At 30.6% G+C, this 23,819-nt stretch overlaps 2 protein-coding genes across 2 annotated transcripts in view; one reads left to right on the top strand and one right to left on the bottom strand.

Annotated features, from left to right (window-relative positions):
• The window catches only part of LOC106691163 (venom serine protease), a 12,886-nt gene extending 716 nt beyond the window's left edge, over positions 1-12,170 (top strand). The window contains exons 2-7 of the mRNA XM_014436839.2: positions 5,087-5,365; positions 7,204-7,399; positions 9,467-9,661; positions 10,548-10,711; positions 11,258-11,414; positions 12,009-12,170. Of these exons, the coding sequence (XP_014292325.1) occupies positions 5,087-5,365; positions 7,204-7,399; positions 9,467-9,661; positions 10,548-10,711; positions 11,258-11,414; positions 12,009-12,049 (1,032 nt within the window). The 3' untranslated portion in view covers positions 12,050-12,170. The remainder of the gene's footprint in view (positions 1-5,086; positions 5,366-7,203; positions 7,400-9,466; positions 9,662-10,547; positions 10,712-11,257; positions 11,415-12,008) is intronic.
• Positions 12,171-12,907: 737 nt separating this feature from the next.
• Positions 12,908-22,739, bottom strand: LOC106691165 (neuropeptide CCHamide-2 receptor; the record flags this gene model as incomplete). The annotated part of the gene is given in 2 exon segments (XM_014436842.3): positions 12,908-18,076; positions 22,667-22,739. A coding segment is annotated over 1 exon segment (1,080 nt). The 3' UTR covers positions 12,908-16,976.
• Between the last annotated feature and the right edge of the window lie 1,080 nt (positions 22,740-23,819).

Below are 23,819 nucleotides of genomic sequence, written 5' to 3'. Positions count from 1 at the left end.
TCTCGAGATATAGCTTTTTAAAAAGAAAAATTTCTTAAAAATCTACTGAAAGATTAGTAGTTAGTTAATTTATTTTGAGAAATCTATATCTCAGGAGCTATGTGACGTACAGATGTCTATTAGCACTCAAATTAAAGCTAGTTTAATGGACTATAAATAAGTTTATGACCTTTACCTTCGTAGGAATAACAGTTTTCATGATATTTGCTAAAATAAATTGATATATAGTTGTTCGGAGAATAAATTTGATTTATAAAAAACATTATTTCAGAAACTATTGGACGTACTGATGTCTGCCAGCGCTCAAATTAAAGCTAGTTAAATTTACTACGAAATAGTTAATTATATTTATATATGTAGGAGTAGTTTTTATGATATTTGACAAAATAAACTCACAAAATGTCAATTTCTAGATGTTCTTATAAAATGTTGGATTTTTGAAAAAAATATATCTTTAGATCCATAAGACGCACATATGTCTGCCAACACTCAAAATAACGGAAATTTAATACTAATTAAAAATTAGAAATTTAATACTATAAAGTAGTTTATGACACTTATCTTCGTAGGGGTAGTATTTTTTATGATATTCCATATGGATATAAAGTTGGCAAATGAAAATTTGTCGGTACAACTATAAATCAATTTATTTTATCAAATTTCATGTAAACTATTACTCCTATGAAGATAAACACCATAAACTACTTTATAGCTCATTAAACTAGCTCTAATTTAAGTGCTAATAGACATCTGTTCGTCAAGTTGTTTTTGAGATATAGATTTTTAAAAATAAATTCACTAACTACTGATCTTTCTGTACTTCCCATACATTTTTATGAAATGTTGCTTTTTAAAAAGCTATATCTCGAAAACTATTTAACATAAATAACTATATTGGGGCTCATATTTTACCAAATTTACTCTTCTTTAAATGACGTTCTCTAAGGTTTTCTTGTGTTGTTCCTACTTTCTAAGATATAGAGCTCCTAATGAAAAATTAATTTTTTTATCGCTTTGAAACAGCCACCATTTTTTATTCCCCTTACCTATACTTGGTAGACTCATCAATTTTGACTATTAATTATACATAGTTTTCATTAAAGTAATCAAAAATTGGGGTGAGATAACTGCCTTTTTTCTCCTCTTGGGCTCTTGTACTATAGGAAGTGTCCACACCTGTGGTGCTTTCCTATGGGCAGTAAAATCGCTACAGATCCATTTCCACAAAACGTTACACCTGTTCAACTTTTACAACTTCGCAATCAATATACTCCCTCAATCATTCATAAAATCTTGTCTTGGGAGGTCAAAAACTTGCATTCTTTATCGGAGGGTCAATTCATACAACATTTCTAAAAATCAAAATTACTTCACCCAATTTTACCCAAAACCCAACCTATTTTGTTTATTAATTTTTTTACTAGACCAAATCCAGTGGCGTAACTAACAGTACTAGGTGCCGAGACAAAATCTTGGATGGGCTCTTCATGTCATTGAAAGAGGGAAGGGAAAGTTTACATTGAAAAAAAAAATTGTCTAATTTCTAGTGATTTAACGCAAAATGATGGAAAACTGCCGTTTTTTGTTCAAAAACCTCTAATTGTTTAAATCTTCTGTAATTCTCATGAATTCTTATGTTATCCAGGGTACTCAATTCAAAGGAATGTATTTGAAATGTTGATATTTATAGTAGTTAATTTGATTATTGTTCACAAATTATTTTGGTTACACCTTCCAAGAAGGCCCCTGACTTCATACGTCAATAGAACTTACAAAAAAGTTTACGATTTTATGAAAAAAATAGCCTCATCACAAAGGCCACTAAAGCACATTTTTCTCTGGAGCATCAAAAATGTGCAAAAACAAATTTTTTCTGTATTTTTTTTAAAATATTTATTTATTGCTATTTACAACTGTACATTATAATACATTTAGTAAATCTGATCTAAGTTAAATTGGAGTGTTGCAAGCATGTAGAGAAACTTGGTAGCACTCAAAAGACATTTTACATTAGCTGGTCTCGTGGCCATCTTCTTTTCTGGCGCCTCAGAGGATTGTCAGGAATGGAAGAGGATGCAAGGTTAGAAATTAGGGGGTTGGAGTGGTTAGGGAGTTTATAATGGAAGGAATGATATCTGGTTCGGGCTAGATCGGTTACATAGGGAACATTGAGGTCTTTATGTATGAATTTATTTGTGACGAAGTAAGGAGCATTGAGAATTTTACGAAGGATTTTGGATTGTAAGGATTGAATACGAGAGGAATTCGAAGGTTTAGTGGAGCCCCAATATTTCAGTATTAAATTGGAAGTGGAAGAAATTTAGTAAAAATATGTCAAGAAAAAAACCTACTTTTGAAAAACTACAATTTTTACACTAACTTTCGCTGGTATTGAATTGGTCGAAGTATTTTTTTATTTGGATAGTTAAATGTAACAAACTAACAACCAGTAAAAACTTTTTTTTTCTGAATGCCGAAATAACGTCTGTAAGATTACTTTTAGGACTGACTAATATTGTTTGATGGCAGAACCAAACACGGTGAATTCTTTTATAGGTATTTGAGGTATTTATGTATTTAGGCATTTAAGAAACCACACTCAACATGATTAGACACGTTCTATTTTGGAGAGTTTGTTCACTGTTTCCACCACTTAGATGAAATTTCCGCAGATATTATTGTCATTCGTCCTTGAATCTACTCGTTTTTGTTTTATCATCTTTTTATTACATAATTATTGTTATTTCTTATACTTTTTTGGATTCTGAGAAACATATAGTTGATCTCATGACTATTCACTTTCTACTTGATCATATCGAAAATCCAATGTATATTTTCAATTAACTCATTGAGTCAGGTATTTAGGAAATTGAAAAAATAATTTATTTATCGAAATTAACAAATAAATAATCGAAAAGGTGCAAGTATTTGCTAGCTTCCTTTCTATTCCAAGTAATTAGTACTCAGCACCCCTCCTATATCCTAGAAAACCTGCAATTCAAATTCTCAGTTCAATCTCCATATCTGACATCTACACTCCACCTCACCGAACTGCTGCGTTTGATAAATTATTTTTTACTCCAGCTGTATATCACTGGAACTCCATTGCGTCTAACATACGTCATGTACCAACCCTTCTATTTAACTACCTATTACTTCAATCTAATCCGATATTATAATAGTACAGATATTTTGTAACTACCTTTTTGTTTTGTTTTTATTTAGTTAGTCAGTTAGTGCTCTAATTTATTTTTTTTCTTCTCTCTATTTATAATTATTTATATACAATTTTAATATAAGTTATAATCAAGTGTGACCACACCGTTTTTAGCCAATATATGTTGTAAAATCAAAACTCCTGTTTTAAAATTAAAAAGTCCAGTCCACTTTAGCTAATGACGGTCGTAAAATAATTGGTTTGTAATTTGGTAAAATAAGGTGCAATACCGATTATTTTTTGTTGTTTATATTACCATGATATAATTATATAAACAAAAATATTTTTTCCTAATATAAATAATATGATGTAGTAACCCAAGACAGGCAGGCGTGGATAAGGCTGGTTCAGGCGGACAAAGATCTACAATATCTGTATAACTAACAACAAAAATAATTAAATTATATAAATAATAATATTTATATAAAGTGAGCCAGGGAAAAAGTATTTATTCGTATTAGGAAGGACACATATTGCTCGGTGCAGTGGCACAACTTATGCCATAACCTATCCCAGGAATTTCTCTGGTAACATAGACATCATAGCTAATTATAAGCTAAGAATTATTATATCCATATATCTTCAATAACATTCAGTTGTCGTATATTAACTTGTAGTCTTTTAAATCCCTTTATTTTAATAATATAAATATTTGAATAAAGAGTTTAAATGTTGGACTCTGAAACATAAGTTCTCCCAATTTATTAATTTTTTTTTTACTGCAACCCTTTCTAACAATTTTCACTCTTTTGTGGCTCCACACACCAGCGATATTAATTGCCCATCATATAATACTAGGTATTTTCAAGAATTCTATAATATAGAAGATAGAAAGCTGTCACGGTCTTAGTTATATCGATTCCAAATTCCTGGAAAACTCCCAATAACAACAGGCCCCTCCTGCGAGTTCTGAAATATTTTTATTTGGTGTATAGACTGAAATTGATTGTAAAAGGAAACTGTAGGGAAAAAAACTGTTTTCTTTCTATTCTATTATACCACGTAATTATATGTAATTTATATATGTCCGATTACGGATTGATTAGTATGCTATGTGAGATAGCAACCTAATGTATTTGGGCAGCATAGATGAATAAAGTATTTCTCTCTCTCTTCTTCCCTCACTTTCTCATATTTCAAATAAATCTCTTTATTTTAGAGGTAAGAATTATTCTAGATTCTAGAGCAGTAGTCGAACAGAGCTGCCGAAAGACACTTTAGGAAACAGGTAGTACAGTAGTTTGTAGATATTAATTGTACATAGTATCTCATAGTCTCTGTATTTCCCTTCGAATAAATCTAAGTTTACGTCATACCACTCTGTGTTGGCGTTTTTGTAACTGACGACATTTCACTGGTGACATTGACATGAAAAATCATAGCTAATTAGATGCTAAAAATAATTATAGCCTTATATCTACCTTATATAATACATTTATTACCAAATATATATTATTATTAGATTTATTACCAAATATATATTATTACCAAATTAAATTACATTACATTTACATTTATTATCAACTATACATTACATTTATTACCAAATATATTTTAATAATAATACTAGTCGTAGCTGTAATCAAAATCATTAATTATAGTATAATTAATAAATAATAAAAAAATAGATTACATTTTTAAGCTAAATTGCGTACCATAAATCTCTACTTGAAGAAAGGTCATTTACTGTTCCACCACGCAAAAAAAAAACAAAAAAAATCAAATCAAATGTTTGGTTGTAAATTTGTGTAATTGTTCCTTATTCACCACAAAATTAAAATTTACCAAATATGTTCAATTCTGGATAACTTAGTTTTCAATTTTGTGTTTTATTATAAAGAATTTAATTTATTTTTTCTTTTGCTTCAGAGAATGAGATGCTCAGAAGGATCCTTGACGGTCTGGGACGGCGCTTCGCAGCACAATATATGCAACGTCTTATCTCATTACCACAGAGAATCGAAAGATAACCTCATGTACGTCCAGTTCCGTTCTGGTTGGCTTGGTATTGGTCAAGCGAGATGCAGAGCAAAGAGCGTTAAGAAAGATACCCTAGACTTGACCAACTTTTCAGTCGAGGATTCGAGAGAAATTGGCAAAGGTTATGGTAGCAAGGAAACCACTTGTCCGTGCGGATGGACAAACAGAGTAACTATTATTGTTAAATTAATAATTCTTAAATTATTCAAAGACATGATAATTTTGTATTTTTAAAATATAATATCCATTAAAATTTCAATGATAAGAACATAGAAGGAAATACATGTGAAGAGGTGGAGAGGTTTAAGTATTTAAGGTTTTCGTTAACTTGAAAAAACGAAATTGATGAAGAAATAAAGACGACGTCAACTTTCGTTAATTTTCAATTTCGAAATTGCTCGTACCTTCTATCCTTGAATTTAAGACTCAGAATTTACAAAAACTCTTATCCCCTTTAATGTTCTTTACAGATGCAAAATATGGCTTCTTACATTATGGCAGCAACAGCGACTTAAGGTTTTTGAAAATTAAGAATTGCTTAATAAGTTTGTCGGGCTTAGTAACAAACGGATGTTGTTCAAGACCAGAATGTAAGTGGGAGGATTGCATCAAGACTAATCTTAGGGATTTGGGTTTGGAAGGGCGTCACCGCATAGATGTGAATATAAATCGATTAGTGACATTGGTATTGAACCTTCGGGCCCACGAAGTTATTATTTTCATTATTATTATTGCTATTACTGGTATTCTTTAAAATAATAATCAAGAAATTTATTATAATTATCATTAGATAAATGCAATTCTTTCTTTTATAAAAAACTATACTGTTGTAAATTGTAACTTCAGGTAAGGATAGTGGATTATAACAAACTATAGATAAAAGGACTAGAGATCAGATAGTATTATTCTTTAAGACCTCTAACAATCAATCTTGCAAGTAAATTAAAATAATAAAAATAGTTTTTTTTTAAGTTTTAATAATTAATATAAGTAATAGTGATTTGACATTTTTTTTTTTATAAAACATTGCAATCAACATCATAAGGCAGGAGTCCTGTACCTATGGGCACATTTATAGGTTATCTGCCAGCTGGTGGGCACCCATGTAATCCTTTGTTGGTTGAAATCTTGGGGGAAGGAGTAAAGTGGAGAGGGTGTGCTTCCACGGCGAGTGACGTCAGAAGGCGTGGTCTATTACTATCGTAGGCGTGGCATCCAGAACGCCATATTTGACAGTTGATTGTTGCTGCCACACCCCGTATACCATAAATGGCTAGGGAGGAGAATTAAAAAAAAGATACTCAAAGCGTGCTCACATTTGTTAGTTCTTATATTAGTAGAAAAAAAGAGTACAACAATGTGACTTTAACGAAAAGGAAATTTTGAGCAAACTGCGATTTGATAAAAACAATAAACGATAATACGATCATGGAACTTGTAGTACTATCATATATTGTCATTAGACTACTGTCTTGCCGAGGTTAGCGTAATAGCTGAAAGCACATACTGTGAGAGTAAAACTACTCTCATAAAAACATTTATTGTCATGACTGTACTACCAGGACAGTGCTGTCTCGCCAGTATAACGTGTTAGGTGACAGTACATGTACCATTAGGTACAACATTTACTGTTTCTCAAAACAGTTGTACTATCAGATACTGTCACTTAGGGCACTTTATTAGTGATTAATTTTTATATTATAAGAAATTCGTGCTTATTTCGTTGTTCTTTTCAAACTTATTTCAATGTGAATTTTAATGATCCATAAATATAAGTTGTCCATAAAAAAAAAGTACAAACAGTAAACATTATTTTTTTTAGAATATTTAAGGTTTACAAGAAAGTGATTTAGAAGTAATAATAATTTATTAATTCTATTATTATCTATAATAATTTACTAATAATTCAAAAAACTAATATAAGAACTGTAAACCTTTTTTTATTCTATTCCTGATGTAAAATCATATTATATTCCTTGTATGATGATTATTTTTACATTGTGTAGGAAAGAATCGTAGGTGGAAGAGAAACAGGAATTAATGAGTACCCGTTTGTAGTAAGTCTTATTCTTCTCAAAGATAGGCAGAGATTCTGTGGTGGAGCTATAATAACACCATATCACGTGGTTACTGCAGCCCATTGTATTTACCGAATCAACGAAGCACTTGGCGTCGTCATTGGAGAACATGATTTCACAACTGGTAAGTTAAGTTAATAAATACAGTTAAAAGTTTATGTCAAGTTAATAAGAGTCAGAGGAGGTTAGAATGAGAGTAGAGTAAGTTAAATTGGAAGATTATTGGTTGGCCGAGTATACAGGCGGTCCTCGACTTTCGCACATTTATAAAGATTTAACTATTCAATTCTCTGCGATCGGATGTCTCTCTCAGAGGACGGAGAGGATTGCAATGTTGTTGAGATCAAGAGATCAAACAGTTTGGGGCATGCGTCAACCTATTGTGTGTTTTGCAAATTTATTTGTTTAAGTTTAAACATTTCGCTTTTATAAATTGATAAACATTAGTCAGAAACGGAAAAACTGCAGTATTGATCCAAACAAAAAGAAATTAAGGACTCATAAATATCATATGATCGAGACAAAGATTGAAATAATTAAACGCTCTGAAAACGGTGAATCTTTTCCTTCAATCGGACATTTGTACGATGTAAACATATCTACAATATGTTTAATTTTGAAAAACAAGAGTAAAATTCAAGTAATCAGCCGATGCAGATAAAGATGGCGCGAAAGAATTTATTTCCTTATTATCTAAAATTCTTGAAGATGGAGAATATTTTCCTAGTCAAATAGTCAACGTTGTTGAGACAGCTTTGTTTTAGAAAAAAAATGCCTAGTCGTACATTTTCATGGAAGGGAGAATCAGCTGCTCTTGGACATAGGCCTTCCAAAAACTGCTTGACCTTTCTTGTTGGAAACTTAGCTGGTGATTTAAAATGGAAGTCATTACTAGTTCAGAGTAGAAAATCCCAGACCATTGAAAGAGAAAAATAAAGAATTGCTTCCAGTTATTTAGAAATCACATAAAAATCATGGAAGAATGTAATCCCAATGGAGAAGTATATCTCAAGTATATAGGGCAATTTAGAAAGACATATCATGTAATTGAAATCTTTAACAAGAAAAGAAAAAATGGGTGTTATTCAACTGACTCTTGACAACTTTATAAAGGAAACACCTGAAAGCACTGAACAGGCTTTTTTAAAAACTTTATTGTGTATATATTGATAGATAAATACATTAAAACACAGTTTTTGGTCCATATTTGTTTACATTGCTCTACTTTCGAACTTCAAGGAACCAATTATGTGAGAAAGTCATGGGCCTACTGTACTATAAAAAAGGAAGATGGTGCCTGTAGGGTCAAAATGAATCATCTCCGTGTTTACCTGCATGAATAGAGTGAAATGCATTAAATGAATGAAACAAGTTCTGCTTTCTTTCCACAACACCACAATGTTTGTATGATTGCATTTCAAAATTTTCTTAGTAATTCACAATTTCACCTCAACACGATCAATTTTGAAAGTCCATCTTTGGTTTTAATAGGTATGTTTCAACAATTTCTGACTGTCCAGAACTGTTAGAAGCATGCGCAGAACAGGTTTTAGAAGGTGAAAAACACATCCCCAAAATTCTTCTATAACCACTTATATACTGATTATCATAGCTGAAAGTGTGAATAATGAATAGATATTTTATTCATAGATATTTCATTACACCATTCTCCTAAAACCAATATAACAAGATTGATATTGAACATTGATATTGATATCAATGCAATAATGCTTATGACAGATCTTTCCTTATCAGATTCTTTTCTGTTTGGAATTCCATTCGTTCTTTCTTATATCACTCTAGTGTTCTTCCGACATTCAAATACCGGCTATTCCATCACTTTAAATCCATCCTGTTACAATAGGATTGAATTTGATGTTCCTAATCAGCAATCAAAAGGTATAAAAACCACTATATTAACTTATTATTTATCATTTTTATTTATTACTACTCTCTTTTTAAATTAAAAAAAATGTATTAAAATCAGAAGTCTATTTGTTCCTGTTTATATAATATACATAATTGATTCTTTTATAAATATTTTTATTTCAATTTTTCTTTAATCTATAATTATAATCTAAAGCTTTAAAGTCCATCTTCTATTATTGTTATTCTAAAGGGATGTGTCTCAGAATGAATAAAGAATTTATTATCATTATAATCATACAAATAAATATTTTTTTGTTTACAGAGCATGAGACAAATGCAACTGAAACTATACGTGTACGACACATTATTCAACATGAGAAATATGTTCATAGTAACATGGTAAATGACATTGCACTATTGATATTAGCTAGAAAAATCGAATTCAATAAACAAGTTGGTCCTGTATGTATGCCCTCAATGAAATATGATCTCCTCCACAAATATGTAAAAGTTCTAGGTAAGATCTAAAGTAAAGCTTTAATTAATAAAATAGTTTTTTTTAAGGTAAACATTTAGTAATTAGAAACAGGCAGATGCATCTCCCTCCTCTATGTATAAATCAGGGATTGGCAAAAAGGCCAGACTCGTCCTCCAATTAAAGTACCAAAACTGAATTTGATTAAATTATTTCTAATCAACTCCTCAGTACTGTAATATTCTCTACCTCTTAAAATGAAGAATACATCATGAATCAACTTTTAATAACTTATATATGCCCCTAATATATACTTAAGCATTATGAAACATTATCTGCAGTGTACCATTGTGTTCTAACCAGGGTGGGGGTCAAGTTTTGATTTTGTTGAACCACCACAGAAATAAAAATCGACTCCTAGGCCGGATTCGGACTTGTATCACTAAAGTCATGAGGCAGTTAAAGTTGGCTCTCCAACTCCCATGGCTACAAATCATTTCTTTCTGAGTCAAGTGAAGAAATCTAACTCACTGTTTCTGAGGCGAACTTAACAATTTTCAACAATTAAAAAGCTGTACAGCAATGAATCTCTTCTCGAACCCTAGAGGAGTAGAAAGACAATTTTAGTACCCTGTGGTTCCACGAGATAATGTTGAGATAAAAAAAACAGGTGTTCGTCCATAGGAACACTATGCATGTAAGGGTTAATATGAAATAAACATTTTTGAAATCCCTTTAACCTAAAAGTTAGATTATTATTTTAGTATTAAATTGAGAGTGCAGTATCATACATTAGTATTATTGTTATTGTAACAGAGGACTTTTGTCATAGAATAATATGTTTTTTTCTTTTGTTTCAATAAGCAAATGATTTCTTACTGATAATTGTTCATAACTATATTTTTGAATATGACATGATGGCTTTTAGGATGGGGTTTGACCACTGATGGAGGTAGGTTTTCCGACACCTTACAGAAAGTAGATTTGAAAGTTATAGAACTAGAAAAATGTGCATCACAATATGAAAATTTCATTGATCTAGAGAATCCTAAACAGATTTGTACTCATGGAGAAAAGAAAGACTCCTGTCAGGTAAGTCACTTGAATTTAATATTTTACGACTATTAAATGACGAAGTATCCTTAAAAAATCCTAGCAGTATTCCCTGCAAATCTTTTTACAGTTTACATATATATATCTTCATTCCTAGACAGGACCATTCCCATTCTGTGATTAATATCTACTCCTTTCAAGATGTTAAATTGGATTGGAAAAAAAATATTTCTAACTGATTCTAATTTTGTAAAAAAATAAAAAAAAAGAAGAAAAGAAATCCAGATTAGCCAGAAAACTGGTGGTCTGGTTGGTTGACATTCAAATTATCAACATTCTACATTACATCTTAACTATAATATAACTATAACCTGATATAATAAACAATTATTATGTTTAGTGTTTACTTCAAATTTAGTTCAACATAAAAATTTTTGGTCTGTGCTTAAAATTTTTAAATGATTTAGATGTTTACTGAATTCCATTTCAGTAATGTTTACAGATAAAATAATTATAATGGATTATTATTATGAAATTCTATTTCATTATTCATGTATATTTATTCATTGCAATATTTCAAAACAGGGAGATTCTGGAGGACCAGTGATTCACCATGAACCTCAGATTAACTCTTTTGTACAAATAGGATTAGTATCATATGGGAAAGAATGCGCTTCAGATGTCCCTGCAGTTAACACAGATGTTTATGCCCACACAAATTGGATTGAAACTCACATCAATAGTTAGTAATTTATTATATTTCATTAATTACTAAAATTAATTATTACAAATCAGTTTGTTAATAAGTTGTTATAATAATATAAATTTTCTTAATAGTTGAAAAACTTATAACTTAAACTTATACTTGATATTGCAAAAGCTGTGACAGAGTGGAAAATTTTTTTTCTTCTTTAACTTACCCATATACCTTAAAGTTTCAGGGCATAAAAAAATTGGGGGAGGAGGAATATCGATCTTGTAAAATATTTGTTAATAATTTAATTTGTTTTTAATTTTATTTATATTTATATATTTTCTACATTTCATTTTTAGGGTTATGAATCTCTTTACAGTGTACTTTAATATCATTATTATTATATTATCTATGTTTTCATGCAACAATGATAATAAACACCATGGTTAATAACTTATTATGTGTCAATTTTTCACTCTAAAAAATGTCAATAGTGGGTCCAAATCCAATATGGGGACATATAATTTTATATGCAGCCCACTTATTTATGCAGTTCGAAATTGGTTCATAAGATAATTTGGTCTGGTCACCCGTGCTCTAGAATATAATAGAAAATGTTACTAATATTAAATATTTTTTCAGAACACCAGCCTCCGGTTAATACCTGTGAAATGATCAACTGAAGAAAGAAAATGGATTTTACAACAAAATATACAGCTCTGTAATGTAAAAATTATTAAATTATTGAAATAGTTGTGTTATGACTTGTTAATTGTTCAAAAATAAAATAATCTTGAATTATCATTAAGAATTCAATTTTTTACCAAAACATAAATGTCATTTTTGTATGATTAATAAGATATTGCATTTCTAAAATATACTTCATTTTATAAATGCAAAGAATTATGGCTGGATTTCAACTACTTAATCACTAAAAACTTTGTCTTCGGCTCATTATATAAGCCTTCGGCAGTATATTATACATCTCAATTGACAGAAGCTAACACCTCTGAGTAAACATTTTCGATATATCTATTAAAATATTCTGTTTTGTATAAACTTAGGTTTAATTAATACCACACTGAGAACAGATATTTTAGGTGATACAACTATAAAAAAAATGTTCCATCCAACCAAAAAATGAAATAAGTTCTAGTGTCTGATTCACTGAAAAGAAATCATTTTTTTTTTTTTCTATTTTAGTAAAGCATAACATCTCCAGGAGCAATTTTGTAGGGAAGTTAATAGTATTAGTCCATATATACAAATATGTGAACTATAAAGTACAAGTATTAGTACTTTTTGTTTCATGATGGGAACGAATATCAGTGTTATTATAGGAGTTTATGAGTAAAAAAAGTATAAGTCAGTGGATTTGCTTAAAATACAAACTACAACACTAATAGTATTAGTTAGTACTTTGTTATATGACAGTACACTGCAGTTATGATTCAATAAATAGTTTTTCAATTTAATTTTATCAATTGGAAATCATTAACTATGAATTATAGTTTGGAAAAGAGGTTGCAGAGAATTAAATATTATTTATACATATATATATTTTTAATTTAGTGCCTGACAGTAAGAACCTAATTACAAGTTACAACCAACTTAAGTATTTAGGAGCGATACACTTAGAACATTAATTGTATGAGAACACTCCTCCATCGATGTCATTTATATTCTAACTTACACCTATCAATCTGCAAATATATTTTTTTTATCAACAATTTTTGAACATGTAAAGTACTGAATGCGTAAATTCCCCAAAACTATTAAAGCTTATTCTAAACATTGATACTTAATTCTATACAGATCAACATAACATCTACATCACATTATTTCATAGATAGACTAATGATCATGGCCATAGCATGGAAAAAAATATGCAAATTTAGAGTGTTTTATTTGAATAATCAAGTCTAAAAGCCTTTTGTAAGGAACAGATGGATATGGACAGATTTTGTTTCAAAGTAGAATTGCCAAAAAATTTTTATTTTATCATTGATTTACACTCCTCTTGTATCAAACAATGAATTGGTACAATTCTGATTAAATGCTAATATAAACAATGTTCCCTTGATTTATAATTAGTTGATAATCATTTGATTCACTGATTGAAAAGTAATAAATAAATATTTAAAACAAAATTAATCAAGATAAAAGCCCAATTATAAACATTGCGAGTTCAAATCTCACCACCAATAGAATTTTTTCCTTATTAATTTTTGCGGTTGTATTTTATTTGTATTTAAAAAATGAATTATCTCGATTTTTGTGTTCACTTTGTGACATGATGTTAGTGTTACAAAGTATTTGACATTTTTTTTTCTAACCATGGCCAAATAATAAAGTAAATATGTTTACAGACATATTTTTGTATAAGTGTAAATTCAAACCTAATATATTTACATAAAAAATATATTTAAGACTAATAATTTCTTATTCACATATTTATACAATCTATTTTACATTGAAAACATGAGAAGTTGTAACAGAAACCACTTTTTAAAAAACTTTAAATTACATATAGTGATTTCTTAACCTATCAACAGCTCTTGATGATCTTTGCATGTAAATGCGATCGGGACAAACTAATTTTTTCCCTATTTTTTTTTTTTTTTTTAATTTTGTTTCTTACAATTTTTATACAAAATTGAACATATAGAATAAACTTAAACATGCATTTTATCAAGAAGAGAAATTGCTCAAGTTGGAAATATAATACAACTGTACAATAGTTTTTTAGAAAGCGATTTTATAAAAACTTTACAATAGTAATGTATATTTTATCAACTTATTGAGTATATTATTTTAATTTTCGATATGAGGCAAAGTATGAATATTTCTCCAAAAAATATCTTTATTTTGACAATACTTAGCAGACATAGTTTTATAGTAATTATTAACATAGAATCAATTATTATATTATAATTGTATTGTAAGTAATCATGCTAACAAACAATACTATTAATACTAAATGATACAGTTTTACAAATATTTACATAAGTTTAATTTTAAAGTATGATTTCAGTACACATTCTTATTGATAATTGATAAATCTTAATCTAGCCAATACTGAACCTTCTGACAAACGAAATATGACAAGAGATTGTAATATTACGATTTTTGTGATTTAATATTTTATCTTAATTTGTATACTATTTATAAATTTTTAGTAATAATTCATACAGTATTAATAAAGAAGTTTTGCAAGAGCTAATAGATATTATAGGACATGGGTTGATTAGAGTAGATCAAAAATTTATAAAGTTTATGAGAGAGAGTGTGGTGTTGAAGAATTTTCCTTAAATGAATTTAACGGTAATGTTCAGCGAATGATTATTGTCGCCAATCCTGAGTAGTGTTGAAACTATCAACGAATCTCCTCTTTACCACAATGTGTGGAGGATAAGGTTCAGCTATTGAGAGTTTTATTGGTCACTTAGAATCATGTCTTGTCTGTAATATATGATTATAGATAGCGCAACACTTACTATATACATAGTGCCAACTTATAATATAGACAGTGCCACTTCTCTTTTGTCCCAACTCTACTTCTGTTCATGATGTAGCAGATTGTAAAGTTTCAAATAAATGTTTGCAGTATGTGAGTTGTCGATTTCCTTTATTATAATTGGATTGTTATGGATATAATACTTAAGGTTTATTATTGTCCAAGGTAGTCCAGTTATATTTCAGGTCATATGAGTAAGTCAAATCAAACCGATCTGGATATTTAAGAAATCCTTTTTCTTTTTTTTTTTTCTTCCAGAATATGAGCATTTGCTCTAACTTTTTTGTCTACATTCTTGATTCCAACAATGTCAGGTCAGAAGTCACCAAGATGAGAGGTAAATATAAAGCAATATTTCACTCGAATTCAAAATTGTATTTTGTATTTTTATTTTTGTACTGTATTTCCAAGTATTAAACTACTTTTCTAATTGTCAATAAAATTCCCTCCATCTAATTATAAATTTTTGTCATCATTGACGAGTTGTTTAACGCTGGTATTAAACGAGTAGTTTAATACAAGTATTAAACTACTTGTCTAATTGTTGATATGATTCCCTGTATAAAATTATAGATTATTGCTATTATAGACAAATAGTTTAATAATAAAAAATGTATAAAGTTTTGAGGCTGTTTCATTTCTCAGAAGTTACTATATTGAAGACTATATTTTTGTATATTTTCTACAAGTATACATGATATTTCATGTATATTCAAGAATAGTACATACTATTATTTTTGAAGCTCATTGATATTTTTTCAATGAAAAACCCCAGGAAAAAGTCATTTAAGTAGCCTATTATTGTGTATAGGATTTTGCAATGTAGACTAGCCTGCAAGTTAGTGAAAAAAAATAATTGTCAGTAACATATATTTATATCGTTTGTTATAGTTAACATTTTTTTAGCCATAATAGGTATAATATTTTTCTTTAGATATTTTCTCGTTTTCAAATGCTTATTTCTTATTTATATAATTATTCTTTTGTATAAATGCTTATTTATAGTCAATCGAATAATGTTAATTTTACTGTGAATAAAATCCATAAATTGAATATTTTACTGCTTAATTGGTAAAATATTCATAAAGCTTAGGCGATGAGACATCATAAAAATGTTTTCTTATTCATTATTCACTCAGGAGGCCCAACACTATGGCATCATTGCTAAAGGACTCTTAAATGCTTAGTTACGTAATTGGTTTCAGCGAGTACTGTAATGGGTTAGGAAAGAGAGAAATTGGCTATTATTAATTGACTGTATTTATATAACATATAAATATGACAGCCATACTGTGGGCAGTTCAATAAAATTGAAATAGAATATTTGAGCAATTTAAGTCAAAGTTTTCTTTAACAATAATGAGTTATTTAATGAAATTGTTTTTTATATCTCGTTTGTCATTCTTACACAATATTCCAGATTTATCATCTACACATTACTCTATAACTACAAGTACAATAAATAATTATTATGTATATAATTTATATGCTAGGAAAACTATTAAAATGTAGTTGGTAAGTGAAATAGTTGATAGCTTTAAAGTTTTTTTAAAAAAATCTGTTTTCTCAAACTATGAAGTCTGAAATTATCTGGAGTGCCAATTGTTTGAACATTTCATGCGGCAACCTTTTTACCACAATATTGGATTTTAACGTTTTTAGTGGCAGTTTGAAAATTGTATTAAAAGAAAGATACTGCTTTAAATTTTAATCAATAATGAAAGTAAAACTCAAATTACAAATAGTATAATGATGTTTATGCATGTTAATATAATGCTTTGAGTAATGTTTGCTTGTTGAAGTGGTTTATTATGTGTAATACATAATATTATAGACTTGATGGTACCTGAATAAGAGTATAAACATATTAATTGTCGACTTTGACTTCAGGCTTTTGTCATGGATTCTTTCAGATATAACCTGATTTTTGATTTTATAATATGTTTTTTTAAATAAAAAGTAATATAATATAATGAAAAGCTGTTGCAGGTAATTCATTGTTGTAATGACATAAAACATAATAGCAAGAACAGCACTTAAAGTGCTGTTGTGTTCAGGAGCTATGATGGCTTCCTGGTACAGCATAGTGGATGTCAAATCTTTTCAGCATTGCTCAGAGTGTAGTGACTTGTAATGACAGAGTTCTGCCGATGGTGCTTCACAGAGCTGCTTTTATGCGTCATCGTGACATCATTGCAAGGAGTGTCAGTGCGCTTACAGCACAGCAAGTATCTATTGAAGTACCTTCGGAATGCTTTGCTGACGCAGTAGAGAGCGATAGGATTTATACATGAGTTAATAAAACTTAAGCAGAAGCCGACAATTCTGTATCCGTGCCAGAATTCGTTGAAATCTTCTTCGGCTGTAGGATAGAAGTGAAACCACAACATGAAAGTGTGATAAGGAAAGAAGCAGACGAAGAAAATGATTACAAATGCGAGAACCATTTTCGCCACTTTCTTTCTAGCATTTATCTGATTAGATTGGCCTTGCATTTCACCAGGCATGTTCTTCGTACTTAAGACTAGATGCCTGGCCATCAGAATGTAGAAACCGGCAATGATACAAAGAGGACAAGCATAATAGGCGAGGAATTTGAACAAAACCATCGACTGTTTGTACGGTGATCCGTACTGTGGAGGGAACGGAGAGCAGTACTCTATCGTACGGTTGTCCACTAGTTCAGCCGTCTGTACGTTAGAGAAGATGGCAGCAGGAAGGGCCAGGATGAATGACATGACCCAGATGACAAATGCCATCACTATAGTCAACGGTTTGGTGGATATGTGCCTCCGGATTGGGTTTACGATAGCGCAGTACCTCTCAGCGCTGAGGGCTGTCAGAGTGAAGACGGAGACCCCGATGGAGATGTCCTTAGTAGCCTCTGAGAGCTTGCAGACAAAGTCGCCGTATGGCCAGGACTCGATGGTGTAGAGTGTTGAGGTGAATGGGAGGCTGGTTACTATAACGAGGAGGTCGCCTAAGGCCAGGCTCATGATGTAAGTGTTAGGAATGTTCCGCATCTTGGTGTGCCTCACGAAGATGACCACTAGTGTGCCGTTGCCGATGACTCCGACTAAGAAGATGACCGCGAAGAGGACGGGGACGAGGTAGGTCTCCACCCGCTCTGAGTAAGGAACATACTCTTCAGCGCAGTCCGTGCAGTTGTCCATCTTCAAGCCTCTCACTTAACCTAAACAGAAAGGCATACGTTATTAAAATCTTATATGAATTGATCTTGTCAAAATACTAAAAATACTAATTAGGAGTGAATTAAGTCGTGTGTTTTCTGTCTTTTAATCATAAATGTTGTAAACATGTTAGTTTACCTAATCTTAATTAATTATATTATTTCAATTTCTTGAGAAAAGGTAATTATTTATTAAATAAATCCAAACTTGTATCCTTTTTTGTCTCAACACTTTTTATTTTAACAGTCCAACGTTTCGGCCATTTTAGCCATCCTCAAGGACATCTTCAATAATAAATTCTTCCTCACATTAAATTTAGAATTACTTTTGCAGACTATTCTGCCCAGGTCATTCATTAATTATTAGTTAAAAACCTATTTTTTTAAAATTTAAAATCATAAATATCCAACTCTTCCTATATTAAAACTATCCACACAAAATCACTACCATATACACAAACCATTTATAACAAATGGCTTATAAACAAAAAATGGTTTGTGTATATGGTAGTGATTTTGATGAGTCTACCAAGTATAAGTGTAATATAATGATCACTAATATGATGAGTGACAGAATAGGGTAATTTTGACTAAAATTTATGACCTAGGCAGAATAGTCTACAAAAATTTTTTAAATAATTGATGTGAATATTTTTTTTTTTTTTTTTAATAACTTTATTAAAATTTACAACTGTATCTTAGTTAAAATGGAGTGTTACAAGCGTGTAGAGCAACTACCCATTGATAGCACTCTAATGACATTTTACATTAGCTGGTCTCGTGGCCATCTTCTTTTCAGGCACCTCGGAGGATTGTCAGGAATGGAAGAGGATGCAAGGTTAGAAACTAGGGGGTTTGAGTGGTTAGGGAGTTTATAATGGAATATCTGGTTCGGGCTAGATCGATTTCATAGGGAACATTAAGGTCTTTATGTATGATTTTATTTGTGACAAAGTAAGGAGCATTGAGGATTTTACGAAGGATTTTGGATTGTAAGGATTGAAGACGAAAGGAATTCTAAGGTGATGTGAATGTAAATGTGTATCTAAGATAGTCTTTGAAGATGGCCGAAACGTTGAACATTTAAAGAAATAAAGAGTGTTTTGACACTTAAATTGGATACAATTTAATTTATTTAAGTAATAATAACCAGTCTCAAGAAAGTGAAAAGATCATTTATATATAAATTACTGATTTAATTAGCATATTGTTTATAACCTAATTTTTCAGTTTCGAAAATAATTTAAAGGTTCTAATATCTATTTCGTTTAACCCTATGTCATGACCGTAGCCAAAGATTGTAAAATGTTAATTTCAGAGAAATAGTTTTTTCGAACATTACGTCAGCAAAAAATATTCTGGATTGATACTATTATTTTGGCATTACCCCTCAACAGTTTGAATAATGAGTTCCAATTATGTTTCTCGTTTATACTTACCCCTTGTGGAAGACAATTATAGTTTCAAAAATAAAAATTGTATTGTTATTCAAAGTAAAATTTAGTCAAATCCAGTGCTTACTAATTCCACACTACTAACTTACATATAAATGGTATATTTAATATAATATTTAAAATATAATATTATATGATATAATATTAAAAAGCGTCTAAAATTTGAAAACGGCGTGAAACCCTCCATTCCTGCCTTCTATCTGACTTTTCAAACAGATTGGTCGATGAACATGTCACAGTCTCACAAGATCATAAAAAAAAAAGGCAATCCTTTCCCACGTTATTAAGTCATGCTCACCTCATGTTGTTATTGTCATATTTACAAATTACTCCTTTTTGGCTGATAAAACTTTATTTATTTTATAATAATACCAATAGAACCATATACAAACAATTATATTATCTAAGTGCAAGGGTATAATACCACTCAAGTGTCATTCGAGATAATTGGACGTATCCGAGAAGTTGAACTGTTGTAACAGAACCTGTGTATATTACCTTTTTACGATCCGTCACAATTGGATGGGTACTCTTGGGTCCTATATCCCTTTGCAATTATTATACAAGAAGGGCGTTGTAAAAGGATATAAAACTAACTTCTTGATGTTTCAAGTTGTAATCGTAAAATTCTTTGTTTCTGTTTGGTTTTATTGTGTTTGTTACATTACCGTTTAATTCAAAGTAAGTGATTGATTTATTATTCAATGTTAATTTATAGAAAAATAAATTAAAAAATTTAATTATGAAATAAAAATAAAGGCTTAACGGGTCCTAAGGTTCGAAGCCAATACCACTAATCGTTCTCCACATACTTCCGTCCAGTGACACCCTTCCATTTATTGGGTCAGTTTTAACGCATCCTTCTTTCGTCCGAGTATTTTATGATAATACTTTATTTTTCAAAAACCTTAAAGCGCTGTGCTTCCCTTAGTGTAAGATGCCACGTTTATCATCCATAAAGAATGGGAAGTTTTTGGACAGAATGACCGGGCTAAACAATTTTGAAATTGAAAAATAACAAACATTTTCCGCCTTCGACCTCGCTTTTATTTCCTCGCATTTTGGTTTTTTCTATTCGCCATAGAAACTAAATACTTAAACCTATTGTTTAAGTAAGGCGCCCCCTCGAATAGAAAAACATGATGCCATCTAGTGGCAAAGATATGCGGTAGTAAGTCTGAGCAGCCATATTGATCCCCAAAACAAAAGGGTTAGTACCAGTTGAGTAGCCATCTTGACCTGGACAGGTGAAGAAAGAGACAGTACTCTTCAGGAAGGTCTCTTCTCATAAATCATGAGGGAGTAAATCTGTACATTCAGGCGAGAGAGGCGGCGGCGGCGGGAGGATGAGGAAAAAGAACCAAGAGGAACCCTTCTTTCATGTACATCTTCAAACAAGAATCAACATTCAAGTCTCAAGAACATCACACAAGTAAACTGCAATATTTAAACCCATTCATGTAATACAACTAAATTTCTCACTAACCAACTAATCACATTGTAACTATTTTGTTCAAACCATCCAGAATAGAGGTATTTTATTTTAAGGTATATTATATCAATTTATTATAAATACAGTCCACTCATTACCAGCAAACTATCAGTAATACCTTAATTTAAACCGGCTTATCAATATAATAATTAATTTGGGTAATATCCCCCAATTTTCACTCCGGGGAATACCTAAATTAAACACCTATCTACCTGTTCGGATGTATTTCCTTTTATATCTATACTACCAAAATTGCTCCAATTTAGTATTCCAATTTTATTGTACAAGAAGCGTTTATGAGGACTGTCTATTGTTGACTGTCTATAGGTTATTGTAAATAGTTTTCCTTATTGTTTTACATATATGTCATTGTATTGTGCTATATATCTTATTATCTTCGTCACCTACTTCCTTTTGAAACCCGCAGGCGTTACTTCCTTAATATTCCCCCACTTTGACTATTGCTGTGTGGTTTACGGGGGTGTCTCTGGGGATCTCGAAGCAAAATTAAAACGGTTAAATAATTGCTTTGTACGATTCATCTTTGGGGTTCCTTGGGACGCCTCTGTCACCCGATTTTATGAAGATTTGGAGTGGCTTTACCCCTCCTTCATTCGTATATATTTCCTTGCTTCATTTCTCTACCAAGTTATCCAATCCCGCCGTCCATCGTACATCTCAGATATCCTTCAATTTAAGTCCTCAGTGCATTCCCGCAATACCCGCTCACGGCCTTCAGACTTATATGTAACTGCCCATCGAACCGCAGCCTTTTGTAGATCTTTCCTCATCCTTATGGAATTCTATTCCCTCCTTTATTCGTAGTTCTAACACCCTTCCAATCTTAAAATCCAGTATCTTCGACTACCTTCTGTCCACCCAATTCCGGAAGAATAACAATTAAAAGTTTCAAAAAAGCTTTATATATTTTCTATATTTTATGTCTTAGATTTTTGTTTATAATTGTAAATATGTACACTAGCAGAAATTATATATATATTTTTATTACCTTTTAGTTTAATTGTATTTGATTTTTTATCATTTTGTTTTTCTTTTTATTTACTATCATAAGTCATCTTATGTTTTATGATATAGCAAGTGGTTTCATTTTATTTGTTTTATTATTATTTTATGTATTCAGTTAATTATGGTTGTTTAATAGTATATTTTTAAATTCACTGTATTATTTTATTTTATGACATCTTGTAATTTTATCTCTATTTTGTAATTTGCTCTAAAGCCTAATTTTGACGCCTTTAAATTATTCTAAAGGGATCAATCCCAGAATAAATAAAGATTATTATTATTATTATTATTATTATTATATAAGTTTACAAGGATTGTTTGTCATCTGGTGGGGAGGGGAAGGGGAGGGGAGTTACTGCCTGAGTGAGATTTCAGCTGACAAAGGCCGTCAGGTGATCGACTAGATCAGCTGATCGAGATGTACATATAGAGGTACTGAACCAAATAAATTTAGTCTTGTTTAATCATTCACAGTGTTCTTCTATCTACCTTTTTCATCTTTTTTATTAAGTCTCTTCTCGATGTCACATAACTTATATATATAAATTGAATATTTCTATTCCTATATTGTAAATTATTGTATAAACTAACGTTGTCTACTACATAAATTTTATTTGATACCTTCGTAATTTTCGTGATTAGTACATAGTTAATACTTTCCACAGTTCACCTTTCTTCTTCGAATCCATGTTTCCTGAAAAATACAAATACATGTTAGTGTTAACAGTCATAAATGCGCAAACAAATGACTTAGATAGATATAGTTCTGTTAATGAATACTCAAAAAGGGCGTTGGGGTGGATATTGTTGGACGGTTAAGGACTTAGTTTGGACTATTTAGGAACAGTGATGTAAATATCGAAAGAAAGTTATCTTTGAATATCGTATTCTAAAAAGAAAAAAATAAAGAAAAAATGATATCTGGTTAATCTGCCTCTTTACTGAACAATTATAATTGCAATAGAATATCATTACCTGAGAATAGACATCTTGTGAAAAGTATTGAATTTATCGGAGCTTTTAGGCTCAATAATGTAATTACAAAGTTCGCTGATTGGGCTATATCAACGTTCGGGGAAGGCCCCCGCTTGGTGGTGGGATCTGGCTCCAAAGTCCCTTATGAAAGGCCTCAAATTCTGGCCGACACGTTGGCACTAATATATAAGTTAAATATATATTCGGTGAAACCTCTCTGAACGAGTACTCCTCGAAATTTGCCTTCTCTTAACGGAACCAAATTTTGAGGTCTGTTATAATTCTCTCTCTCTCTCTCTCTCTCTCTCTCTCCCTCTCTCCCTCTCTCCATCTCCCCCTCTCCCCCTCATTTTATGTACCTAATATTTCCAGAGAGCATACATTTTCATTTCATTCTTATAATTTCATTAGCCTTTTCTTTTTTTTTTTTTTTAAGAAGTTAACATGTTTAAAAATATTGTTTTCTTTTTTAGTTATCTGTTATACTTGTTTTCAAAAAATTTATATTGTACCCAGAAACGTGAATAATTTAAATTGATCAATGACACACTGTAGTCTCAGAGCATCATGGTTTATTGTAAAATTGTAAATAATTCAAGAACAATAAAATCTCTCTCTCTCTCTCTCTCTCCCCTCTCTCCATATTTCTTTTTTTTATATATATATCGCTGCTTTTCTTGTATAGTGACCCATCTTACAAACTGTTTTTGTTACTTTCTATACTGAAGTCGTCTTACAATCCTTAATCAAGCTATGAGAATTGTTATAAATTAACTATAATCTACGGTACAACCTATGG

This window comes from Halyomorpha halys, unplaced genomic scaffold (genome assembly GCF_000696795.3).
Source record: "Halyomorpha halys isolate HHAL.00 unplaced genomic scaffold, Hhal_1.1 Scaffold2128.1, whole genome shotgun sequence".
NCBI classification, from domain to species: domain Eukaryota; kingdom Metazoa; phylum Arthropoda; class Insecta; order Hemiptera; family Pentatomidae; genus Halyomorpha; species Halyomorpha halys.
Note: the sequence above shows the minus strand (reverse complement) of the source record. Positions and strands in the feature narration are given on the sequence as shown.